The 26477-nt window shown below is 43.7% G+C and overlaps 1 protein-coding gene across 5 annotated transcripts in view; it reads right to left on the bottom strand.

The window, feature by feature from the left end:
* Nucleotides 1-5009: 5009 nt before the first annotated feature.
* Nucleotides 5010-26477, bottom strand: part of RAD18 (RAD18 E3 ubiquitin protein ligase) — a 152588-nt gene continuing 131120 nt past the window's right edge. For all 5 annotated transcript variants that reach the window (XM_066351063.1, XM_066351064.1, XM_066351066.1 and 2 more), the window contains one exon: nt 5010-7673. In XM_066351063.1, the coding sequence (XP_066207160.1) occupies nt 7574-7673 (100 nt within the window). In that variant the 3' untranslated portion in view covers nt 5010-7573. The remainder of the gene's footprint in view (nt 7674-26477) is intronic.

The raw sequence follows: 26477 nt of genomic DNA, 5'->3' as shown, positions 1-26477 counted from the left end.
CCCTTTCTCCATTCCGTGCACCAGCAGACAAGGGCACAGGACAGGGGAAAGCACAAAGCAGGGTGGGGGAGAGAGACTGGGCCACAAGGAACACCCCCCTCATGGCTCACCCCCACTGCATGGAGCCAGTCTACAGCAGGCTCCCGCTGGGAGGATATTTAACTACATAAAATCAAATTCAGGTCAGAATTTTTATTATTACACAAGTCCAGACATGTTAACTTTGGACTATAGGCTTTTTTTGATATTACTTAAGAGAGGTGGGAAAAGTCACGGACCATAGGAACCTTCATCCAAGGGCGGAAGACGCACCGAATACATTTTGAAGGGGTAGGAGGAGATAAAATTAGTTCCTAATTAAACCCCACACATCCTGCTTGTCTGCCATCCTGAGTGAGTGCAGGTATGGCGGGGGTGGATGGAGGGGCTGAAGAAGCAGGCATGGAGGAGGGGGTAGAAATCAAGAGTTCTGTTCTAGACATGTTAAGTTTGGGAGGCCTCTTAGCCAAGTGGCAATGCCAAGCAAGCCCATTTGAGACTCAGGGTTGAGGGATAACTTTGAGAATCATTAGCAGAGACACAGAATTTAAGGCTAGGGGATTGGATGGAAACAACTAGGGAGAACACAGAGAGGGAACAAGGGCCAAAGACTAGGTTGTGGGCACTTCTACATAACAGGTAGGAAGTCAGACAGAGAAAGAGGCATCAGCAAAGGAGACCAGTAACGGGCGGCTAGTGAGGTAAGGTAAGAAGTCACTGCTAGGTCCTGGGCCATGAGCCCAGCAGTCGGCAGAGCCACCAGCCAGGAGCTACCAGATCATTACAGGCTTTGATTTGCATGAATTTAGTCTCATCAACATTCAAAGCAGCCTCAAAAAAACTACCCAAGGACTTCCTTCCTGAGCCCTCCACGGGAGAACTGGCTTTTAAATGTCACATTCAGTGCCACCCTTCCACGTGCAGGATGCCCTCACACTCAGGGTACACCAAGGGGACTGTACACACTTTCACTGCTTACAACCACCTCAGCCACAAGTTCCATCAGACACTCAAGATGTCACAGCCAGGAGGCGCCCTAGTCTTCGCCCTCCCCCAGTGCTTTCCAACCTGCAAAACACCTGTGAACTAGCGATAGTTTAAGACAGGTCCCCACCCAGGTCTCATGTTCCAGATTCTGGTTAAAATGCCCTATTTTATTTTATTTATTAAAATTATTTTATTTTATTGTTTTTAGAGAGAGAAGGACAGACAGAAACATTGATCTTTTCCTGTGTGTGTCCCGACTGGGGATCGAACCCACAAACTTTGCATATCAGAATGATGCTCTAACCAACAGCTATCCAGCCAGGGCTTTTAAAGTGCCGTATTTTATCAATGAAGAGGCAGAGGCCTCAGAAGGGATCTGCTTGCAGGAGAGCTGGATTGGTCAGACTGAAGCTCCTTTTGGACAAGGAAGGCTTCTTCCTTGTACATAATCCTTAATCACCACGTCCTAACACATTATCAGTGAACAGTCATCTAATGACACTGTTTTTCCTTTACCAAATACCAAACAGGGGTATTAATGAAAATGAGGCCAGGAAGATCTTTGGCAAATGATGGGCATTTGGTGTTGTTCCTAAAGGGAAAGTCCATACCAAGTGGCAGGTAAGAGGCAATAAAAGGAAGTGACAGAACATGGAAAGCCACCTTCTGCACAGCTGGCCTTCAGTTCACTCCAGGGACATCCATCCCTCCCCTCCCCTCACCTGACAGAGGAGTAAGCCGGCAGTTTTTGACTCGGGCATTCTCCCCACTCCTTTCTGCGGATACAAACTGTATCACTTCTTAAAAGCTATTCCAAACCCCATTTCTCATAATAAGTTTTCATTAGTTCATGTGAAATACTAAAAAAATAAAAAGGCTAATTTGTTATAATCATTGCCACATTTAATTAGCATTGCTTGGAATTTCTCCCTCCCTTTTTACTTGGTGTGATTGTTTCTTGTCAATTGCATAAAGCTAGATTGTTCATTTTCTAAAAATCCAACCTGAGATACACTCTCACACATACTGAGTGTGTATTCTTGGAATGTCTTCATTTTTGGCTGTTTCCTTATCTGGGTGTGTAATACCACAGAAGGTCTCTAGCCATTCCCCTCAGAGGTCCTAAACACAATCAAATCAAAACACCCAAAGTACTTTTGGTCTCTGTTTGCTTATAACCCTATGGAAGTGTCTTTCTCATCCCCTTCTATCTTAGACCTTCAGTGAGGCTGGTTAGCAGAAGTAACAGCCATATAAAAGCTTTTGCACTTGCTGTGAAATTCCCACCAAAGAGTTCCAATAAATTTCCTACCCCACTTATGCCGCGTGTTCTGTTATTGGAACGGTAGTGACATGGGAGTTATTTCTATCCTACTGCTCAAGGTCATCGCCGAGGTCTGACTTTTCACACATCCGCCTCCTTGAGGTACCTGTTATCACATGGTGCACAGTCAGTCACTGCTGCTGGGAGCTGGTCATAAAGTGAAGCAAATTTCAGAAAATTTTTGAAGAACTGAGTTTCAAAATTTTTAACCTCCAGCATAAATGAGTTAATGATCATTATTTAAAAATCTAAGGAACAACCAACTCTCCTTTAGAGTTTAATAGCATGGTGTCCTCTATTTTAAAAACAATCTGCCTATATATTTTATTAAGAGATGTTCCAACAATTCCATTTCTGTGACTGTGATACTAACCTAAGAAAGTAACTGTTACAATTTAGAACTGAAAAAATCTGGAAGTAACTAACTTAAATGTTCAAGACCAGGAGGCTGCGCAGACGTGGCACACGATCCAAATGGATCGATGCTACCACCACTGGCAAGTACTGATGCTGTCCTGGGCAAGTGTTTTGTGATGACAGCACCGTGTGTACTCAGTGTGGCGCTGGTCCTGGCCAAGTCACGTGCTACTCTGACTTACCCAGGTTGTCTGACGAGGTTGTGAAGTTAGTGGACACATAGCTACTTACTTGCATGAGTTGATTTCCATGAGCATTTTAATCTGTTGTATTTTGGACCAAAGGAGTCAGAAGATACACGCACAGGTTCCCAGGGGTGGGGGACGCACAGGAGACGGCATCCCAAGCACGGCAGACTGTGCCAGGACCGGCAGTGGTGTGGAGCAGAGCACCGGCCAGGGCGGCAGAAGCCCAGCAGGGTCTTCCAAGAGAGCAGCAATCTCATTCAGGCATGAACGTGTTACTGTGTTCTCAACAGACTGAGGCCGTGATACTGGACACAGAAGGAAGGGGATGTGTCAGTGCCCCCACCCCCGTAAGGCCTAAATGGAGGTGGCTGTATGAAACCAGTACCATGGAGGTGTCGACCCCAGTGTGAGCTGTCTGTCGCTTCAGATGGTTATCACTAGACACCTGGAACACCCTAAGACTAAAACCAAAGGTTATCAAAATGGTAACAAATTTAATGGCTATAGTATTTCCACCTCTGGTTTTGTAATTAATTACTTTTATAATAAAAAACACATGACAGGAAACGTGTCTCATTTAAAGAATTGTTATTTCCTGTTATCAGATGCTAAGAATTTTGTAATCTATTAATAGTTTCTGCCTTTTCCCCGGTTCTCAAACTGAAGAGTGAAATTTTGTGCTTGCCCACAGTAACTGTATCATTTCTCAGGGCCAAGAGTCACAAGGAAAAAAGAACTTCTCACTATTTTGTCCACCCCTGTTGGCATGAATCTTTCCTACACAAGGTAGCTTTTAAATGCATATCACTCTCAGCCCTGGCCAGTTGGCTCAGTGGTAGAGCGTTGGCCTGGTGTGCAGGAGTTCCGGGTTCGATTCCCGGCCAGGGCACACAGGAGAAGCGCCCATCTGCTTCTCCACCCCTCCCCCTCTCCTTCCTGTGTCTCTCTTCCCCTCCAGCAGCCAAGGCTCCATTGGAGCCAAGTTTGCCCGGGCGCTGAGGATGGCTCTGTGGCCTCTGCCTCAGGCGCTAGAATGGCTCTGATTGTGGCAGAGTGATGCCCCAAGATGGACATGCCCTGGTGGGCATGCCGGGTGGATCCCGGTCGGGCGCATGCAGGAGTCTGACTGTCTCCCCGTTTCCAACTTCAGAAAAAAAAAAAAAGCATATCACTCTCCCTAAATTGCCCATATTGTCTTATGTGTGTAATTACTCTTCCAACTAGAACAGTGATCCTCAATATAAAGAAGAGAGAAGGGAACAGAGAATGAAAGGATGGCTGATGCATCAGATCCACCTGGATACATCCTTACCTGTGCCTCCTCAAACCATGATGACAGTGATGTCACTGGGAGGTGATATACCCACAGTAGCTGCTACACCCTGGAGGACAGTGGGGGGTGGGGTGGGTTTAAAAGAATTAATAACTAGTAATGATCATATTTTCACCAAAAAGTAAAGTCTGGAATCAAAAGCTTATCGGTTTCAATCCTAGATGTGACACCTTAAGTTTCTTATTCTCAAATAAATATAAAAATATCTTTCTCTCAATGTATAAATATCAAATGTATGCTAAGTATTAACTAGAGCTCAGCAAATAACCTTTAGGTCTTTTTTGTGTGTGCATTTTTCTGAACCTGGAAACGGGGAGGCAGTCAGACAGACTCCCACATGCGCCCGACCGGGATCCACCCAGCATGCCCACCAGGGGGCGACGCTTTGCCCATCTGAGGCATTGCTCTGTTGCAACCAGGGCCATTCTAGCGCCTGAGGCAGAGGCCACAGAGCCACCCTCAGCGCCCGGGCCAACTTTGCTCCAATGGAGCCTTGGCTGCGGGAGGGGAAGTGAGAGACAGAGAGGAAGGAGAGAGGGAGGGGTGGAGAAACAGATGGGTGCTTCTCCTGGGTGCCCTGGCCGGGAATTGAACCCAGGACTCCTGCACGCCAGGCCGACGCTCTACCACTGAGCCAACCGGCCAGGGCTAGGTCTTATTTTCTAAGTATACTTTGGGGGTTTTCTCCATCTCAGCATCAATGACGTTTTGAACCAGATAATTCTTTAAAAATTTTTTTTATTACAGTTGACATTCAACATTATTTTATATTAGATTCAGATATACAGCATATTAATTAGACAATTAAAATTATGTAAATAATATAAAGGTGATCTCCCAGATAATTCAAGTACCCACCTGGCACCATACACAGTTATTATAATACTATGGTTATATTCCCTATGCTGTGCTGCACATCCCCATGACTATTTTGTAACTACTAACTTGTACTTCTTAACCCCTTTACCATTGTCACCCATTCCCCAACCCCCCTCCCATCTGGCCACCCTCAGTCTGTCCTCTGAGTCTATGAGTTTGTTTCCGCTTTGTTTGTTCATTTTAGTTCTTTAGATTCGACATGTAAGTGAAATCTTATGGCATTTGTCTGTCTGTCTGACTTATTTAATTTATAATAGTCTCTAGGTCCATCCATGGTGGGGTAAATAGTAAGATTTCATTCTTTATTGTGGAACGTTATGGGTCCCCAACACCACTCATATGTTGAAGTCCTAACCCCCAGTACCTCTGATGTGAATGTATTTAGAGTCAGGGTCTTCAAAGTGGGTAACTGGGGTAAAATGAGGTCCTTTGGATGGGCCCTGATCCAGTCTGGCTGGTGTCCTTGTAAGAGGAGATTAGGACACAGGTGAGAGAACAAAGAACAAAGACCCTGTGAGGACACAGTGAGAGGGTGGCCATCTGCCAGCGAAGGAGAGAGCACTCAGAAGAAACCAACCCTACCGACACCTTGATCTGGGACTACTACCCCCAGAACTGTGAGGGAAAACAGTGCCTGTGTTGAAGCCCCCCAGGTGGTGGGACTTGGTTCCGGCAGCCCAGCAGACATCCGTGGAGCGGGCTCAGCAGCGTCCCTGGCTCTCTACTCGTTGATACCAGCGGCAATCCCCCAACCCCACAGTGTGACAGCCAAAATGTCTCTACACATGCCAAACATAACCCTCTTCACTGAGAACCACAGCTCTTCAGATGGCCTCTGGTCACGCTGCATGGCTAGTGCTCAGCATGGTGACTGCTACCTAAGCAAGGAGGTAATCAAATATTACCTGAATGAATTCACTTGTCTGGCTCCCTGTCTTAGATCTCACTGCTCCCTTGAAAACTCAATTAAAGTAGTAATTACTTCCAGTTTAATTTATAGCAAACTGTGTACTTTTTAATGAAACAAGCAGTTTGAATTTTAGCATACTTTCTGGCAACTCAGACATAAATATCACATCAGTGTTGCAGCCCAGGCTATCTGACACTGCTCACTCTGCACATCAGGCCCTCTGATACAGTCAGGGAGGACTGCTTCTTTTAGTTTCCCTAATGCACCACTCGTGATTTTAGATGAAATGACTATGACAAATTCTTATATAACCATTTGCATTCTTAGGGAACCCATAAAGAAAACAAACGGCCATTTAAGTGTTAAAATGCTTAATTCTAAGTCATAATGAGTCTCCACACATTATCCAAAACATGGAAGCATACCAAAATGCCAAAGTCAATAAAGACACTCTCTGGAAAGCGGAAGTCACAAACACCCTGGCACATTCATAAATGTGTTATCTTAACATCACCACGTTCACTGTCATGTTATTGGAAAGCTGATGTGTGTGAGTTGGGTGGTGGCGGGGGGGTGGTGGTGGTTGTGGTGAAAACTGACTCTGAAATGCCAAAGAGGCATTAGGAACTCTGGAAGGAACTGGAAACTGGTGGACATTTTGTAGAGATAATTTCTAACCAACCCCTTCCAACACTTTGTAGCTTATATTCAACTATTCACAAGACATTGTTTCAAGCTCATAATTTTAAATTGACAGAGTCTATTCATTTATAAAACCCATTTATTTCATTCATTTTAATAGCTGGGATTCAGTGTTAAAAATTCAATTTACCTAAGTGAAAAGAAAGACTAACAATAATAATTTTCCAGGGCCGTTTCTGAAGACCATGCCCAATGTTTAAAATTTGCTTATGTCTTTACATTACAATACTAAGTTCTGAGTAACGTGTTAAGACACGGGTCTAACAAATGACAACCTTAAACTTGGGCAACAACCATCACAAAACTGCTGCACCAGCACGTGGGCACCCAGGCATCGGGCGTGTACACACTGTGGATGTGAGCTAGGACACTATGCCTTTCTTAAAATAGAGGCTTTGACTCCTCAACTGCTCCTTGTGGTAGAAAGGCTGGAGAAACCCTTTTCTGGTAGTTTCTCCGTGGAAGAGACAAAGAATGGCTTAAGGACATTCTGAAATTTGGAAACAAAACCAAACAAAACATCTTTGCCAAAAAAGTCTGTGTTCTCTGCAAAACTGGTAAACATGCGAGTCAGTGTTTTTAGAGAGATGTTCTAGAGACAGAAGGTAAGTGACCGAGTGAGGACGTTTGCAACTTTTTTTTTTCCAGGAAGGCAGAAAAAAGCAAGAAACCAGTTAAAAACAACATTTAAAATTATACACCCTTACTTGGGCATTTACAAATCGGAAATCTATACGGCAACAAAAAGGACCACATTCTGATCACTGCATGGGAAAGGTGGCCACAGCCCCACGCTAATTCCTATTCCGCTTGTTCCTCGGCTCCATCTCCGCACTCTGTGATCGTGGGCGGCGATTCTGTCTTGGACTTCTTTCTGTGTCTTGCAGATCGTTTCTGAAAACAGTAAAGAGGAGTTGGCATCTTAGAAAATAAAGATCCTTATTATTCTACAGCAGTTTCTAGCTCCCAAGTACTTCACAGGCCTTACTTTATTTAACCCTCAAACAGCCCGACAGGCCACTGACAAATCTGATAACATAATGAGAATACTTATTATTCACTATTCTAATACTTATTCTTCACTATTATTCCCACTTTACAACTGAGAAAACAGTGATCAGCAGAGATCACAGACTAAGTGACAGAGCCAGAAACTGAACCCCTTTTCTTGAATCAAAGTCTAACAGTTTTATGCTTCTACTTAACATGTAGAAAGCCACCAAACAAACAAAACCTTGGTCCCATTCTAATAACAAAAAAACCCCAGATAATCTAAAAAAATCATAACTTCCTAATCCTGTTGGAGAGCTGCGGCTTTAAGACAACCAAAACAACACAAAATTCCAAGGAAAGATAAGCCTTCCCAAGAGAGACAGATCGCTCACAGCTGGCAGAGACCTGGGGACAGCGGGACTGCCGGCAAACAGTCATGAAGTCTGAAACCTGGGCTCGCACTGAGGCTGCCGTAGGACAGCCCACAAGCACCCGCAAGCTCCTGCCCAGGCGCTTCCAGTCAGCTGCTCAGGAAGAAAACAGGGGGCAGGGCAGGAAGGTCGAAGAGAGCCTGCTTTGGTGGCACAGGAATAAAGCAGGTGATTGGGGGTGACAGGGGTCAGGTAGAAAGGCCTGCCTCTTTCCTGGACCCTTCTCTCCTATGAAGAAAAGCTTTAACTTGCTGAAGGAAGAGCAGGTAACTCACTGGCCCGTGGGCTGAGGCTGAGATCCGTGCCTCCAGGGAAGGAGCAGAGGTGAATCTGCCCGACTGAGAGGGAAGGACAGGGAAGCATCTGCAAGAACAGTCAGAGATTCATCCTTGCTGGCAAGCAGTAGAAACAAAAGCCTCTACCTCTGGAGGAGGGGCTAACAATCTCGCAAGATACCAGCAGAGGTTCTGGGGCGGCCGTCTGACTACCGTGGGAGGGGGCAATGTTGACAGAGCCGCCACCTCTGACACTAGGCACATGGCGGGCCCAGACTACAGAGCACCTCAGTCTGCCCCCATCAGGAGCCCAGCACCAAGCAATGAACAGGAGCAGTGAATGCCCCAGGGGGAGGTACGGACAAGGAGAAGAGATGGCCCTCTAGGCTGCCAGCATGCGGAGATGGCTGAAAGGTCAATGGGAGCAAAGTCAGTGAGTAAAACTCTTCAACAGTCCAGCTCCACACTAAGCACAAGGTAAACCCACACTAAGCACAAGGTAAAAGCAGTACAGGCTAGAGCAGGGGTCTCAAACTCAACTCAGCATGTGGGCTGCAGAGCAAGATCACAGCCGTGCGGCGGCCGCACTAGGTCTACAAAAGGCAACTGTTACGCAACACTTTTCTCACTGCAGTTGAAAACAAAAAAAAAATCAGTACAACAAGCACAATCTGGGCCTCGAGTTTGAGACCCCTGGGCTAGAGGAACTTGTTCTCCAATGACAAGGTGATGACAAGAAAACTCTGACCCAGCTCAGCGCCCCACACTAATGTCCTGACAGAAGTGTGCCTGTTCCCAGGCACCAACACTACTGACCTCAGTCTCCATGGTCCTTCACAGTGTGTCTAGCATTCAATTAAAGTGCATGCTGCACAAAGGAAAAGACAAACAGAAAACTCCGTCAAGAGACAGACGGAATGACCTGCATGTTACAACCATAAGACCAGGACCTGAAATAACTACAATATGTTACAGGCTCTAGGGAAAAGCTGGACAACACACATGAACACATGCGTGCAGGGTGACGTGGGTCACTTCTGTCCCCCTCCCTCTTCACTCTGAACCCAGAGTCCACAGGTTCCCTCCCCAGGTGTTGGCGCTGCTTTCTCCACCTCGACAAAAGCAGTGTGTTCCTGCCCATTAGCTAGCACTTTACCTTTTTTGCCAGTCATCCCCTACTCACATCCAGTTCTTTTACCCAGAAGGGCCAAGTGCAAGAGGAATAAGGGCATTTTTATAAAACTCAGAGACTCATGTTCCCCACTTTGACCCACGTGGGCCACAGTTAGTGAGCAGCGTACTCAGCCACTGGTCGTTAGCCTTTTCATCAAGGACAGTGGCTAGCAAACCTTCTCTCTATTTAAGGGCCAGATATTTTGGGCTGTGGGGGCCAGAGTCCCTGTCATAACTACTCAATTTTACTGCTACATCATAAAAGGAGCTATAGACAGTAGATAAACAAATGTGTGTGGCTGTGTTCCAATAAAACTTTATTAGCAAAAACAGAAGACCAGGTGTGGTCCCAAGGCCATAGTTGGCCAATCCCTGACCTCGAACATGTCAATCCAATGAGAGAATCCAGGTGGCTGAACCAGGATTAAGCTTGATTCTACCAGTTGGAGGGTGTACCAATCTGGACAGGAGAGGGTAGGTTGCTGTTATGAGAAAGAAGCATAATGCCAGCAATAGTCATGAAGGAATCCTGAGGGTTTTTGTTTGTTTGTTTGTTTGTATTTTTCTGAAGCTGGAAACGGGGAGAGACAGTCAGACAGACTCCCGCATGCGCCCGACCGGGATCCACCCACCCGGCACGCCCACCGGGGCGACGCTCCGCCCACCAGGGGGCGATGCTCTGCCCCTCCGGGGCGTCACTCTGCCGCGACCAGAGCCACTCTAGCACCTGGGGCAGAGGCCAAGGAGCCATCCCCAGCGCCCAGGCCATCTTTGCTCCAATGGAGCCTTGGCTGCGGAAGGGGAAGAGAGAGACAGAGAGGAAAGGGGGGGGGGTGGAGAAGCAAATGGGCGCTTCTCCTATGTGCCCTGGCCGGGAATCGAACCTGGGTCCCCCGCACGCCAGGCCGATGCTCTACCGCTGAACCAACCGGCCAGGGCCGGAATCCTGAGTTTTTTAAAATGGTCAGTACAACTCCAATACCCTTCTGTCCTGACCATTCCCCAGAGAGTGACCAAAAGATGATACCTTTCTGGGGACAGCAGCACTCAGTGACCAAACTGCCTTACGAAAGTGTGTAAACCAGGAGGAGGTGAGGAAGTTGGTTTTTCAAAAAGAGGCATTCATTCCAATATCCAATAATATTAGATGCCTACTGACTATAGGGAGGATTAAAAATCCATCAAATCCCTTGACCATCAATCCATTGCTGATTTTAGTCAATCTCACTCGAAAATGGACCTTACTGTTGGTATCTCCATGAGTGGCCCAAATGGTCTGATCAGTACCTTCTAGGATTGCAGGTCCATAGTGGGTGGGAGTGTCTTTAATGTATCAATCTGTAACCTTTCAGACTACCCTTATGACATGATTTAACCACAGTTATTTCCTTCAAGACCTTCCTCCAAATATAAGCACATTTGGAGTTAAGGCTTCAACATACAGAATTTAGGAGGGACACAATTCAATCTATAACAGCCTCCATGATTCAGGCATTTGGTTTTGACAGAAACCAAGTAGAAAGCTAATAGCTGTTTTTCAAGGGGGTATACCTGGTAGCTCTGCTGGATTGAGGTAAGTCTACAACACCAAGGAGTGCCTCCTTTGTCAGAGGCTCCAATCAGAAAAATCACTAGTCATAAATACTTGTAGCTCAAGGAGGTCACTGTGTATGGGAACTCAAAGGCATTAGCACTTTTCTGCATGTGGCTCTTGCCTATCAGAGAATTTTCTCTGGCACCAATGAGATGGGGAATTAAAAGAACATAACACACCAATTTCTACATGCATTCAGATGTAGAACCAACAACAGTACACTAAATTAGCCCAAAGGGCCGCACCTACAAGCTTCCCTTTCCCACCGTGAACCCTGCCCAAACCCCCTAAAATCAGTTCAGGGTGCTTCCTTTCCCCACAGGACAGGATGGGAAGGTAGATCTAATGCCTACATCCAACAAAGCGATAAAAGTCTGAGTCCCTCCCCTTCTCCAAATTCGATAGCATCCCTAGACGGGTGCAGATAGCCTTTCCTCACTTTTAGGGACAAGGAGACCTCCTCAGCTCCACACACAAGCAGCAAAGCTAGAATATCCCAAACAATTCTGAAAAGAGAAATTTACACTGATAATACCCAGAGCTGGTGAGGATGGGGAACAAGAGGAACTCTCATTCACAGCTGGTGAGAATGCAAAATAGTACAGCTACTTTGCAAAAAAGTGTGGCAGTTTCCTACAAAATTAAACACATAATCAACAATTACATTCCTTGGCATGTACCCAAATTAATAGAAAACATATCCACACAAAACCTTGTACGTTGTTGATATTTATACATATTATATATGTAATTATATGTGATAGATACGTGAATTTACCAGGAATTCCAAACTGCCCTCTTGATGTTCCACTTATCTGTCAGACCTCACCCTTACTCACTGGACTATCGCCCCCGAGAGAGAGGAATTCCAAGAAGCTGGCAAGCTGCCACAAGGAGGAGCATTCCGGACGTACCAGGACTTTTGATTCAACATCCACTTTGCTCGAGATTCTCCCTTACCCTATAAAATTCACCCCCTAGGCGACTTCTCTGGCCTCTGTCCCCCAGGACCAGAGAACATCATCAGGCGGGATGCGCTCTGTACTCAATAAAGCTTTTACTATTCCATAAAAAAAAAGAAAAGAAAAAAAAAATCGCCCCCCTAGCTTGTACTGGTGTCCTTCTCCCCGGGAGAAGTGCCCAACAGGGTTCCTTTCTTCCTTTCAATAAAGCCTATTACTCTGGTCTTTTGGACTCCCATGGATTCCAACATTTGGTGCCGAAACCCGGGACAGGGTACTAACTGCCTGGATGATCTCTCTTTGCCGTCCAAACTTACAATCAGGGAGGCAATGGGCAGCGGCAGCTCATCCCAGGCTTACTCCCCGATTCTGTTTGGATGTGTAATTGTAGGTCGATTGGCCAGCAGTCTAACCCTGTCCTGAACCCCTGCCAGACCAGAAAGGTAAGGAGTTTCTCCCTCTCCTCTTCCAGTTGGTTTTAATTAGACCTGTAAGTCCCTAATCCATTGTTGGACGGCTTTCTCCAATCAGCCTTACATTTTGAGGGGTTTGCCATTTTTATGTCCCAGGGATAGCACATTCCAAAAGTCTAAGCGCTTAACCAAATCCCTCCACATTCTCTTTGAGCTCCTTCTTAGGTGGTGACGACCCCTAAGTAGGACGTTCACATTCCCAAGAGAGCTTTCGCCTTTGAGATTGTGATTGGAGGAGGGGACGCCCTCTCTAGATCACTAATCTCCACAATGGGCTCTTCAGAGTCAAAGCCGTCTGACCAAACCCAGTTGGGCAGTCTTCTACTCATTTTCTTTTGCAATACTGCCTGGCCACAATAAAGACTAGACAACGACTCCCATGGACCTGAAAATGGGACATTTGATTACTACATCCTGCGAGACCTTGACAACTTCTGCCACTGAACAGGGAGGGCATCAGAAATCCCTTACGTGCAGGCTTCCTTCTACCTTTACTCCTGTCCTTAATTTATGTGCCACTTGCTCTACACGCAGGCCATTTTTGGCCAAAGAAACCTCACCTAAAACCTCCGCTCCTAATCTTTCCTTCTCGGCAGACTCGCAACTATCTCCTCCTCCTACCTGTCCCCCGGGGGCACCCCTCTCTTGGGACCCCTCTCTGGTCCCTCTGCAAATCTCTTTCACTTGAGTCCCTTCCCTCCAGAAAGCCCCCTCTCCTCTCTTTCGCAAAATCCTGTTTCTCATTCACCTGCAAATACCAATCTCTCTTTCTCCTCCCCTGCCGGCCAGGGGCCGCTCCCTTCTCCACTGTTGTTCTTAGACCCCCTCCTCCCTGCTTAGAGAAGGGTGGCTCTGTCTCTTTTTCTTCTTTGACCCCCCCCCCCACTGGCTTCGGCTCTTTTTCTTCTTTAACCCATCCTTCCCCCTCCTCAGAGACTGACTGTGCCTTCCACTACCCCTAGTCCTCTCCCCTCTCTTCAGAGCTCTAAATCTTTTTGACTCCTCTGACCATGTGGTGCCACCACCAGCACTTCAACCTCCTCCTCCTCCTCCTCCTCCTGCAGATTCTGACCCTCCTTCTTTCCATCCAGCTGTTCAAACTGTCCATCCGTCTGCTTTCTCTCTTCCTCCCTTCTATGCTGATAACTCCCGGCCATCTCGAAAAGCTTAAAAAAGCAGAGTTGTCTATGGAGCAGTGTGAGTGAGTACTCTGTTTTGTCTCTTTGTTTGTCAGAAAAAAATCTCTAGTATAATTTTAACTGAAACAAGTAAAGTGCACTCATTTAAGTTCCTTAATTCATAATCTGTATGTGAAGTCTTTGCTTAATGTGCAACTGTGTCTGTTTCTAAGGTCTTAAACCAATAATTACCCGCCTCTTAACCAGGCTTACTCATCTCCATGGACTCTCCCTGCAATACTCCCATCCTTCCTGTTCAAAAACTTTCAGGGGCTTATCGCCTCGTACAAGACTTACGCATAACCAATTAGGCAGTAGTTCCCCTCCATCCAGTAGTCCCTAATCTCTACAAGTTACTGTCACACATTCCCTCAAACACCACTCACTTCATCATCCTAGACCTCAAGAATGCCTTCTTTACCATTCCTCTACACCTTAACTCTTACTTTCTGTTTGCCTCTACCTGAACACTAATGCAGCCCAGCAACTTACATGGACTGTCTTACCCCAGGAGATCAAAAACAGCCCACACCTGTTTGGGCAGGCACTAGCTCAGGATTTAGCAGCATGCAATCTCAAAACTAGTACTCTCTTACAATATGTAAATAACCTACTCCTCTGCAGCCCCTCCCTGCCTGCCTCAAGAAGACACACTTCCACCCTTAACTTCCTCACCATGAAGGGATATTGTGTCTTCTCTGCTAAAACTCAACTTCACTCTGAGTCAGTCCGTAGCCTATCAAGGCATCGCCTTAACACCCACCACCTGAGATCTCACCCTAGATCAGGGGTCCCCAAACTTTTTACACAAGGGGCCAGTTCACTGTCCCTCAGACTGTTGGAGGGCCGCCACATACAGTGCTCCTCTCACTGACCACCAATGAAAGAGGTGCCCCTTCTGGAAGTGCAGCAGGGGGCCGGATAAATGGCCTGAGGGGGCTGCATGTGGCCCACGGGCTGTAGTTTGGGGATGCCTGCCCTAGATAGAACTCAGACCCTCTACCCTTACTCACTGGACTATCGCCTCTGAGACAGAGGAATTCCAAGAAGCTGGCAAGCTGCCCCAAGGGGGAGCATTCTGGACATACCAGGACTTTTGATTCAACACCCACTTTGCTCAAGATTCTCCTTTACCCTATAAAATTCGTCCCCCTAGCTTGTACTGGTGCCCTTCTCCCCAGAGATGTGCCTGGCAGGGTTCCTTTCTTCCTTTCAATAAAGCCTGTTACTCTGGTCTTTTCAGACTCCCATGGATTGCAACAATATGTACCACTTTATTCATAATTCATATACATATGCCATATGTATATTCATTCATACACATACAGTACTTTATTATTGACAAAACTTGGAAGCAACCAAGATATCCTACAATAGGTGGATAAAGGAACTACACTAATCTATATAATAAAATATAAACAGCAGTAAAAAAACTGAGTTCTCGGCCCTGGCCGGTTGGCTCAGTGGTAGAGCGTCAGCCTGGCGTGCGGGGGACCCGGGTTCGATCCCCAGCCAGGGCACATAGGAGAAGCACCCATTTGCTTCTCCATCCCCCCCCCTCCTTCCTCTCTGTCTCTCTTCCCCTCCCGCAGCCAAGGCTCCATTGGAGCAAGGATGGCCCGGGCACTGGGGATGGCTCCTTGGCCTCTGCCCCAGGTGCTAGAGTGGCTCTGGTCACGGCAGAGCGACGCCCCGGAGGGGCAGAGCATCGCCCCCTGGTGGGCAGAGCGTCGCCCCTGGTGGGTGTGCCGGGTGGATCCCGGTCGGGCGCATGCGGGAGTCTGTCTGTCTCTCCCCGTTTCCAGCTTCAGAAAAAAAAGATACAAAACAACAACAACAACAAAAAAAAAAAAAACCTGAGTTCTCAAGCCACAAACAGACCTGGGGCAACCTTAAATAAATATTACTAAGTGAAAGAAGCCAATTCCAACTATACAACATTCTGGAAAAGGAAAAACTATAAAGACAGTAAAACACCAGTGGTTGCCAGGGGTTTGGAGATAGAGAGGGATGAAGAGGCAGAACACAAAGAATTTTTAGGATAGAAAAACTATTCTATATGATACCATAATAGTAGATAAGTTAATCATTTGCCCAAACTCACAGAGCTCACAACAACCTAACATTGACTGAAAAAGGAAAGTTAGAGGCCTCACAACAGCTGATTTCAAGACGTTATAAAGCTATAGTAATCGAGATAATGTGTTATTGGTGAAAAGACATACACATATCATGTAGAACAGTGATTCCCGAAGAAACCTACACATATACATTCAATTAATTTTCAATAAAGGTGCAAGGTAGAGGGAATAGTTTCTTTAATAAACAGTGCCAGGACAATTGGAAATCCATATGTACAAAAGAAAAAATGAACTTCAATCCATATCTTACATCACTTACAAATATTGACTTAAAATGGGCCACAGACCTAAATGTAAAACCTAAAATTTCTAGAACATGAGACAAAATCTTTGTGACTTTGGGTTAGATAAACATTTCCTAGGAAGGACACAAAAAGTACAAACTACAAAAGAAAAAAATTGATAAATTAGATTTCATCAAAAGTAAAAACTGCTCTTTGAAAAACACTCTCAAGAAAATGAAAAGGCAAGCCACTGAGTGGAAGAAAATATCTGCAAAACACATACCTAATAAAGAATTCTCAATCTGTAATTTAAAAAAACCCAATTTACTAAAAAGGCAAAAGATTTTTTTTTTTTTTTAATTACGCAAGAGACGGGGAGGCAGAGAGACAGACTCCTGCATGCGCCCTGACTGGGATCCACCCAGCAAGCCCTCTACCTGGCAATGTTCTGCCAATCTGAAGCCACTGCTCTGTTGCTCGGCAACCAAGCTAGTGCCTGAGGTGAGGCTGCGGACCCATCCTCAGCATCCAGGGCCAACTTGCTTGAACCATTTGAGCCATGGCTGCAAGAAAGGGGGTTGAGGGAGGAAGAGAGAGAGAGAGAGATGGGAAGGAGGAGGGGTGGAGAAGCAGATGGTCGCTTCTCCTGTGTGCCCTGACCAGGTATTGAACCCGGGACTTCCACATGCCAGGCTGATGCTTTACCAATGAGCCAAATGGCTAGGGTCAAAAGGCAAAAAATTTGAGGAGGCAGTTCATTAAAAGATATAAAGATGGCAAATATGCACATGAAAGGAAGTTCAACATCATTAATCTTCAGGAAAATGCAAACTAAAATGACAGTAAAACACTACTATATAGCTATTAAAATAGCTTTAAAAAAATAACCAAGTGCTGGTGGAACACAATTTGGCAGTTTCTTATAGGTTGCTATACAATCCTGTAATAAATGCCACTCCTAGGTATATACTTACCCAAGAGAAATGAAAACTTACATCCATGCAAAATACTGTCCTCAAATGCTTGTAGCAGTTTTGTTCACAATCCCTCAAACCTGGAAACAACCTAAATGCCAATCAACTGTTGAATGGATAAACGAATTGTGGCACATTGATACAACAGAGTACTGGGCATATAGAGAGAGGAACAAATATTAATCCATGCAGTAACACAGACGATTCTCAAAAGCAATACTCTAACTGAAGGAAGGTGGACTTCTATAATAAGAGGCTACAGTCCTGAATGATTCCATTTACACAACATTCTGAAAAATAAAACACCATAGGGACAGAAAACAAATCAATGGTTGCCAGGAATTGGTTGTGGGAGAAGACTGATTCTCCAGATAACTTTTTAGTGTGATAAAAATATTCTATGTATTAAATGGTTACATTACTGTATGTTTATAAAAACTCACAGAACAGAACACCCAGAACAGGTGACTTTTACTATCCAAACTTCAATATATCAAACACAATATAAAAAAATCTATATCACACTAGTTTTAAGAAGACATACAGATATACCTATTAAATTTGCATTCTTTTAATCTTATTTTTTCCCTCTGTAAATTTATATACTTGCCTTTATGAGATAATTAAAATTTAGAAATTTTTATCCCAATCTATTATAATGATAGTTGTAAACAGACATTTTGTTGTTGATTTACCAAAGTTTGCAAAGGAAGTTTATTTTTTTCTTAAAAGCAGCCTGCAATACAAAGTATAGTACATTACATCTAAGGTAAGTTTGTTTGAGGGATGCTTTATTGCAAATGTACAAACAGCACGTTTTGGTCTCCCAATGAGTCAGGGATGAACCCCACCAAAAATCTGGTTTGGTTATTGAGACTGATGACAGGATGCACACCCCAGAGGGCATGTGTGATACTGTGACTCATAGTAAAAAATATACATTTGGTCTTCCTCCCTTTCCAGACATAAAGCTCCTAAAAACCTTTGTATTCTCCTGTGATGAGAAAGATAAAAGACATCTCCTGTGATGTCTTTTGTTATGTTTATGAGGCGATTTTTGGAAAGCAGGTAAGGATGAGGTCTAGGTGCCAGAGAAACAAACCACGTCAGAATTTTCAGCCCTACCTCAGGGAGGGAAGGGGGGCTAAGACATGGAGTTGTCATCAATGGCCAATGATTTAATTAATAGTGCCTATGTAATGAAGCTTCCATAAAAATCTAAAAGGATGGTTCAGAGAGCTTTTGTGTTGGTGAATACATGAGATTTGAGGGCAGTGGCTCCCCTAGAGAGGCATGAATACTGAGCCCTTTCCCCATACCTTGCCCCATGCATCTCTGCCATCTGGCTGTTTCTGAGTCACCTCCTTTTATAACAGACCAGTGATCTAGTAAGTAAAATATTTCTGAGTTCTGTGAGCCACTATAGCAAATTAATTGAACCCATGAGTGAGTAGCTGGAGCTTCCAATCTATACCAGGTAGGTCAAAGCACAGGTGACAATCTAGATGTAAAGCTGGCGTGTAAAGGGGTGAAGTTAGTCTTACTGGATTGAAACCTAAACTGTGGGATTTGACGCTATCTCCTATAGATAGTGTCAAAATTGAGTTGAATTGTAAGATACCCAGCTTGTATCCTAAAATTTCCTGTTGGTGTGGGAATCCCCCAAGCCCCTGTCATCAGAATTGGCACTAGAATCATAGTATGAAAAGGTTTACAACTCACATAAAGAGGCTTTTCTGGGGAGAGCAGGGCAGACTTCCTAAGTTGGTCTGAAAATGGAACCTGGCTTGGGTTCTTTATGGTGGTTGGTGACTGGGGTCAGAGTGAAGGTTCCCATGCACAGTTTGCTAGGGACAGGGACGGAACACCCAGGATTTCTTATCAGTTTACCCAGATGTGGGACAGAAGAGGAATGAGGAGGATTAAGAACTAAAAACTGTCAGCAAACAACAAAACAATGGAATCAGACTCCGTACTACAAGGTGTAAACAGATGAAGACTCAGTCCGGAGAACTGCTATGCAGTGCTAGTTCACAGCTGTGGCATATTAGGAAAGACACCAGACTTGGGCCTAGGAGTTTCAATATAATTCACCATCTCTCTGGCCTCAATTTCTCATAAGACAACATGAATCAAGTTTCTTCTCTACTCAGCAATCACAGGGATTAAATACTAAAATGAGCATGAAAGTACCTACCTAAGAGACTAGCTCGTATTAGGTATTTGACAGATGTCAGCTAAATGGCATTTGTCTTCTCTAATATCCACACGTAATTTTTGCTGACTTTATTAGTATTTACTTTCTAGAAAATAATGGCATGAAGGAAAGAAACACATATCAGCCCACACACAGCCTTCCTTGGGATAAAACCATTTCTGACCCTAGAGAAAGGTCAATGGGGGAGGATGGGTCTCTGGTTTTGTCATCAGATGACAGAAACTCTTTGGTTTCCTTCTATTTAAACAGAAGGGAGAATCAATATGTGCTATGACAAAACTGGAATCCCAAACATTCTCCACAGACAAGAGAAATGAGCTGAATCTTAAAAGGAAAAGTAGGAAGAAAAAAAAAAAAAAAAAGGAAAAGTAGGAAGGCTAATAAATGCATCCAGAGATGATTTCCCGGATTCAGGATGGGAAGCCATAGTTTCATGGCAGCAGAGGGGTACTGGGTTCAAAAGGAATGGACAATGAGATGTGGTCAATATGCAAATGGAGTAAACTTAAGGTTTTGTGAAGTCAAATAAGCAAGACAAAAACAACCAGTGATAATCCTGGACGAGTTCTGCATTGTAACATTTATTGCACATAGTTCTTGGAACAACACTTTAAAAGAAACAGGAACAGATAAACTGGTGCCTGTATAATATGCCTGAAAACTCGCAGAGCCAGGGAGCTTCCCAGCTTCTTTTGTCCCAAGGAATCATCCACCCTTCTGTCCATCACAGTCCAGGCCATGATGAGTAAGATCATTGCCTGGAGTAAAGTCCAGAGGCCCACTCTGTGTTTAGCCTGCTTGGTTCTCCACCCACAAACAGGGAGAGGCCAGACCCATCAGCAATAATTTTTTGATGGGTTCTTCCTCCTTGTTGCTCATGGATGGTTCCCATCATTTTTCTCATCTAATTTTTTAAGGGTTTCTTGGGGTTTGTTTTTCTCTATCAGTTTTGCTTCGTGTATTTTTAGGGCTCTGCTTTGAGGTGCATATGTTTATAATTACTGTATCTTTTTGATGGATTGATCGTTTAACTGTTATAAAATATTTTTGTCTTTAGTTATGATTTTTGCCTTCACGTCTATTTTGTCTGGTATTAATATAAACATGCCAGCTCTCTTTTGGTTATTGCTGCATGGTGCATCTCTTCCCATTCTTTTACTTTCAACTTACTTGTCTTTGAATCTATAGTGCTCTTATAAACAGCATGTAGTTGAATCATGTTTAAAAAACATCCATTCTGATAATCTCTGCCTTTTATTAGTGTTTAATCCATTTATACTTAATACATTTACTGAAAAGGCAAGATTTATGAGAGACATTTGCTGTTTGTTTTCTATTATGCTTATGTCATTTTTTTTTTTTGTTCCTCTATTCAATGCCTTCTTTGGTGTTAAATACTTTCTAGTGTGCCACTTTAATCCCATTGTCATTTCTTTTACTATATTTTAAATTTGATTTTCTTAGTAGAGTAGTTGCCCTGGGGCAGTGGTCGGCAAACTCATTAGTCAACAGAGCCAAATATCAACAGTACAACGATTGAAATTTCTTTTGAAAGCCAAATTTTTTAAACTTAAACTATATAGGTACGTACATTGTTATTAATTTATATGATTAGGGTATTCCTAAACTGGCCTTTGCTAAAAACGTCCTCAATCTGATTGAGCCGCATGTGGCTTGTGAGCCGTGGTTTGCCGACCACTGCAGCCTGGGAAATATAATTAAACATATTAATTTATAACAATCTAGTTCAGATTAACACCAACTTAATCTTAATAGTATATAAAACATTGTTCCTAAACAGCTTTGCTCCTCTCTCCTTTCTTTTTGCCATCATTATCATATAAATTATATCTTTATACAAACAAGGGTTATAATTATTTTGTGTAGCTGTCTTTTAAATCAGATGGGGAACGAAGAGTTAGAGTAAGAAAGATACCTATGCTGTCTTTAGTATTTACCTGTATTTACCTACACTTTTGATTTATTTTTATTGGCGCTCTTTATTTCTTTATGTGGATTCAAGTTACTGACTTACAGTCCTTTCATTTCAGCCTGAAAGACTCCCTTTAATATTTCTTATAGGACAGATTTCCTAGTGACCAATTTTCCATTTTGTTCCCTCTGGGAAGGTCTTAATTTCTCATTCATTTTTTAATATAGTTTGCTAGAATTCTTGATTGACAGTATATTTTCTTTTAGTGTTTTAAAATGTCATCCCATTGCCTCTGGCTTCTGATAAGAAGTCACTAGATCCTTTTTAAGTGATGAGCTGCTTGCTCTCCTGCTTCTTTCAAAATTTTCTGTCTTTGACCGAGTTCACTGAGCACTTCACATGTGTAGATTAATGTTTTTCATCAAATTTAGGAAGTTTTCAGGCATTTACATACTCTGTTATTCTCCCTTTTCTTCCTCCTCTCTTCATGGGACTATTACGGATATCAGTGGTAGTCAACCTGGTCCCTACCGCCCACTAGTAGGCGTTCCAGCTTTCATGGTGGGCGGTAGCAGAGCAATCAAAGTATATATAAATAAGAAGATAGATTTAACTATAGTAAGTTGTTTTATAAAGATGTATTCTGTTAAACAGCGAAAATCCGACATAAAGTACTTGGTAAATAATTATTATTATATGCTTTAACTTGCTGTAACTCTTCTTTATAAAGTAAAGTTACTTACCCCTACTTTATAAATCACCATTACTGTGGAACCAGTGGGCAGTTAGAAATTTTTACTACTAACAGAGATACAAAAGTGGGCGGTAGGTATAAAAAGGTTGACTACCCCTGAAGCATATGATGGTATGCTTGTTGGTGTCCTGCAGGCCTGAGGCTATTCTTTATTCTTCATCCTTTTATCTTTTCATTCTTCAGACTAAATAATTGATCTATCTTCAATTTTGCTGATTCTTTCTCCCATCTGCTCAAATATGCTGTTGAGCCCCTTGGTAAATATTTCATTTCAGCTATTATGATTTTCATCTCTAGGGTTTGGGTTTTTTTCAGTTCTTTTTTATTGTTATTCTCTATTTGAGAGACACTGTTCTCATATTTCCCTTTAGTTCTTTTGATAATGTTTCCTTTAGTTCGTTGAACATATTTAAAACAGCTTATTTAAAGGTTTGTCTAGTAGTCCCATGTTTGAGCTCCCTCGGGGACATTTTTATTGGTTGCTGCCCAAGCCCGTGCCGTGTATGTGCCACATAGAATCTTGTTTTTCTGTCCATAATCTTTTGTTGAAAACTGGACATATGTCACAATATACTGTGGCAACTCTGGAAATTGGATTCTCCTATATCCCTAGGGTTTGTTGATGTTGCTGTTTGCCTTGGTTGTTTAGTAACTTTCTCAACTAATCTTGTAAATAGGCACTTCTGTTGTGTATTGCCACAAAGTGTCTGCTTAGTGATCAAGCTAATGATTGGATATGTTTCCTCAGTCACCTGGAAACAATGTAACACAGGACTTCTTAAAAAAAAACAGTCTTTGCCAAAGGAATGTGTGTGTGTTAGGGCACCCATTCATTACTCAGTCAACAATTCTGCCCCAGACAAGTCTAGACACCTGGCTGAAGTGGTTAACTGAGAACTGGTGCTAACGGTAGAGCCATGAGCTGGTGGCCAGTGTACACTATAGGCCTGGACACTGGGGAAGCCACACGTACTTGGAGCCTGGCCAGCTAGCTCACTGCAATCAGGAGGCAAAAACCCCTTCCTCTCCCAATGTTTCTCCAGTGCCCGCTAATTATAAAGCTTAAGATCAACAGAGCTGGCAAAAAAATGGTATTTAAAGGGCCCAATTCAATTTTCACAGAGCAGACAAAAAAAGACAAATTTAGAGTTAAAGGGCAATAAATTGATAATTGGTACTAAAGCCCTGAAACTTCATATAGAAAACCCAGTAGCCAGCTGGAAAGGCCACGTGGAGAGAAGTCACATGGAGAAGAATAGGCTCCCAGACCATATATGAAAACAGAGAAATCCCGAGAGCTCGGCTGAATATGGGCCCCAGCCCACTGAGCCCTGCCTGCTGTCTGCATGCCAATCAGTGACCACCAGCAGTCTGAGGCCAGCTGACTGAAGAATCATGAGGGAATAAAACAGTTGTGATTTCAGCTCCTAAAGTTTAAGGGGATTTATTACACAGTAATAAAAAACTAAACAGAAACGGTTTGTTTTCATTATGTATTGCTACTTGACACACCATTCTCAAACTTAAAAGGCATAAAACAACATAATCAATGATTGATTTGGTCAATTCTAGAACTAGGCAGGGCTCAGAAGAGACAGCTTATCTAAATCTGGAGCCTACCTTCAAGAAGGCTCACATGACTGGCAACCTAGTTCTGGCTGTTGGCTGGGAGCTCAGCCAGGGGAGGGCTGAGCCCATGGCTCTTATCCAGCTGGCCTCTTCCTGTGCCCAGATTGGGCTTCTCATAGCAGTGGCCGGTTCCGAAAGGAAGCATCCCAATGAGAGTGCTCAAAAGGGCAGGACCCGCGGGGCAAACCCTCACCAAGTTTCTCCTCACATCATGTGGCCAAGCCCAGAATGCGCGTGGGCCTCATGATTTGAATGTCAGGGGGAACGGTTCATGAGGAAGGGGGTGTGGTTGCACCCAAGTAACCCTGACCCCAGGTGTACTCAGTTATAACAATTTGTCAAGCTGTACACCTAAGATCTGCCCACTTTAACGAATGTATGCTAACTTTAATAAAGTTATGCATCCAAAGAAAGTCAAATTATTAACAGTCCTCAGTTAGAAAATGACAGGCTTTAAATGCATGCAAATGACTTCTCCTGGGGTTAAGATGACATGCAGATCATCAGTAGAAAAAATAATTCTTCCTTTTCTGATTTTATAAGATTATCAAAGAAAAAGTTATTTCCTTCAATTTTCTTTTTAAGGTACTGAGATAAAGAGTTTAAAAGATAGGGAAAATCCTTATCTACTCACAGGTTCTTGAAGCCAGGTCACTAATGCCTCGGACTAAGAGTGAGTTCATTCAGATCCAATGAACATTGCCTGACACGCTGACTCACTCAGACACCTGCTGAGTGCCACTGTAGGCTGCCCAGGCACTGTGTCAGATGCCAGAGAGCCAAGGTCCAACGAACATACTCTGGTAACGGAGTCAGGGGTGAAGTGCAGGGTGGGTAAGAACAGATTTGGGCCTTCTGAATAGAGCTGTGAAGAAGGAACAAGTCCTAGACAAACAGGGAAAAGGCCATTCAGCAGAATCAACAACAGGAGCAAAGGCACTGAAACAACACAGCATGACTCAGCTGACTGCGAATAGTCCAGCTTGACTGCAAATGAATGGTGGGGAAGGTCGTATGTATAAGAAATGAAATTCAAAAAAAATAAAAAAGAAATGAAATTCCATTGGCCAGCAGAGAGGCTAGGGCCATAACAGAGAGAGCTTGGAAGTTAGGGAGTCCCTGTAGGACTTTAAAGTATGCATAGAGAACATAATGCATTTTAGATCTCAGTGGCAGAATAAGCTATAATGACTAGAGGCAGAGAAACAGCTGGATGGCTGTCAAAGGCAGAGACAGGGAGTGTAGCAGGCTGTGGCACACAGGGGCTGGCAGACATTAGAGAGGTTATCTACAGCAGTGCCACTCAAAGTAGGGGCCCCAGAAGCAGCATCAGCAATTCCTGGGAGCATGTTAAAAATGCAAACTAGTAGGCCCCACCCCAAGTCTACTGAATCAAAATTGCAGAAGTAGATTGGGCCCAACCAATCTTTTTTATCAAGTCCTCAAATTGATTCTGATATCTATTTAAGTCGAGAACCACTTCTCTATAGGACTTGCAACTGACTGCACGGGAGAGGAAAGGGAGAGTGAAAAGTTGAGTTTCTGGTCTGAAGAGTAGGGCAGACTGTGACACTGTCATTCACCAAGAGGGAGCAGAGCAGGAGAGGAGCAGATCTGGAGAGAAGGAACCTCGACTGAGGCTGACATCTTCCCCCCACATTTTATGTATCAGAAAACTGATATCTGGAAACATGAAATGACAGAGCAGACCCAATTTTCATTCTGTTCAATGTAAATGTATCTTATAGCTCAAAATAGTAAGATGAACCAATATTTACAGATATAGCCCAAGACCAGTCTGCAGAATAAAAAAGTGTTTTTTGCTGCTTATGAAATTACTGCTTTATATGAAGCACTGTATTGCTAATGGAACCTCTCAAACACTTATGAAATTAAGAGAATGTGTTGGAACTGAAACAATATGTATGTTCTAGAACTATTATCTCAGATACGGCACTTGAGGAACCACAAAATATGCCTATAAGCGTAAAACAGGTACTTGTAGAACTGCTACATTTTTCTGAAAAGTCAAGCTGTGATTCTGCCTCTAAAGCTAATTATGCCGTGCTTACTTAAACTGTGGTGCACTCTACTGAAATCAGAAGTCCTGGGTTCTGATTCTGCAGTGCCACCAACTAGCTATAGACCTTGACCTAATCAATGTAGCTCTCTGGAGCAGAACCTCCTCCTCCACAGAACGACAGGACTAGACTAGATGAGGGCTTACATCCCACCAGCTTTAACACATATTATCAAGTGATGGGATTTGTTTGCTGTTTTCTCGTAAAAATGACTTTAAGAGGTCATCATTACCAGCAATGGACTTGGGCTCAGGAATTCTGGGCTATAGTTTGTTACAGTCACTGCCGTCAGGATGATTCCCAATACCGAGGGTGTTATTAGCTAAGGAGTGGCTTCCTCTCCCATAATTCAAAGTTAAATAATGCTAGGTGAAAATAATGCAGTGAAAATCTCAAACTTTCATAAAACACTAGTCTGAACTACCAGCCTAATAAACCTACTTACACTGCGTTCCCTGGATACACCACACTTTTCCATTTTCCCAGGCAATTCAGCTATAAAACTACAAAATGTCAACAGCACAGCAAATCTCTCCTTTGGAAAGATAGTATAGCTTAATGGCTGAAAATGCTGACTTCTGACACATCAGGCTGCTAGACTCAGCTCCATCACTTATCACTTGCTAAGTGAGGCTGGGCTGGAGACTTCCCCTTCCAGTTTCAGC

The sequence above is a fragment of the Saccopteryx leptura genome, chromosome 10 (genome assembly GCF_036850995.1).
Source record: "Saccopteryx leptura isolate mSacLep1 chromosome 10, mSacLep1_pri_phased_curated, whole genome shotgun sequence".
NCBI lineage: Eukaryota > Metazoa > Chordata > Mammalia > Chiroptera > Emballonuridae > Saccopteryx > Saccopteryx leptura.
This window is presented reverse-complemented; position numbering and strand designations above follow the sequence as displayed.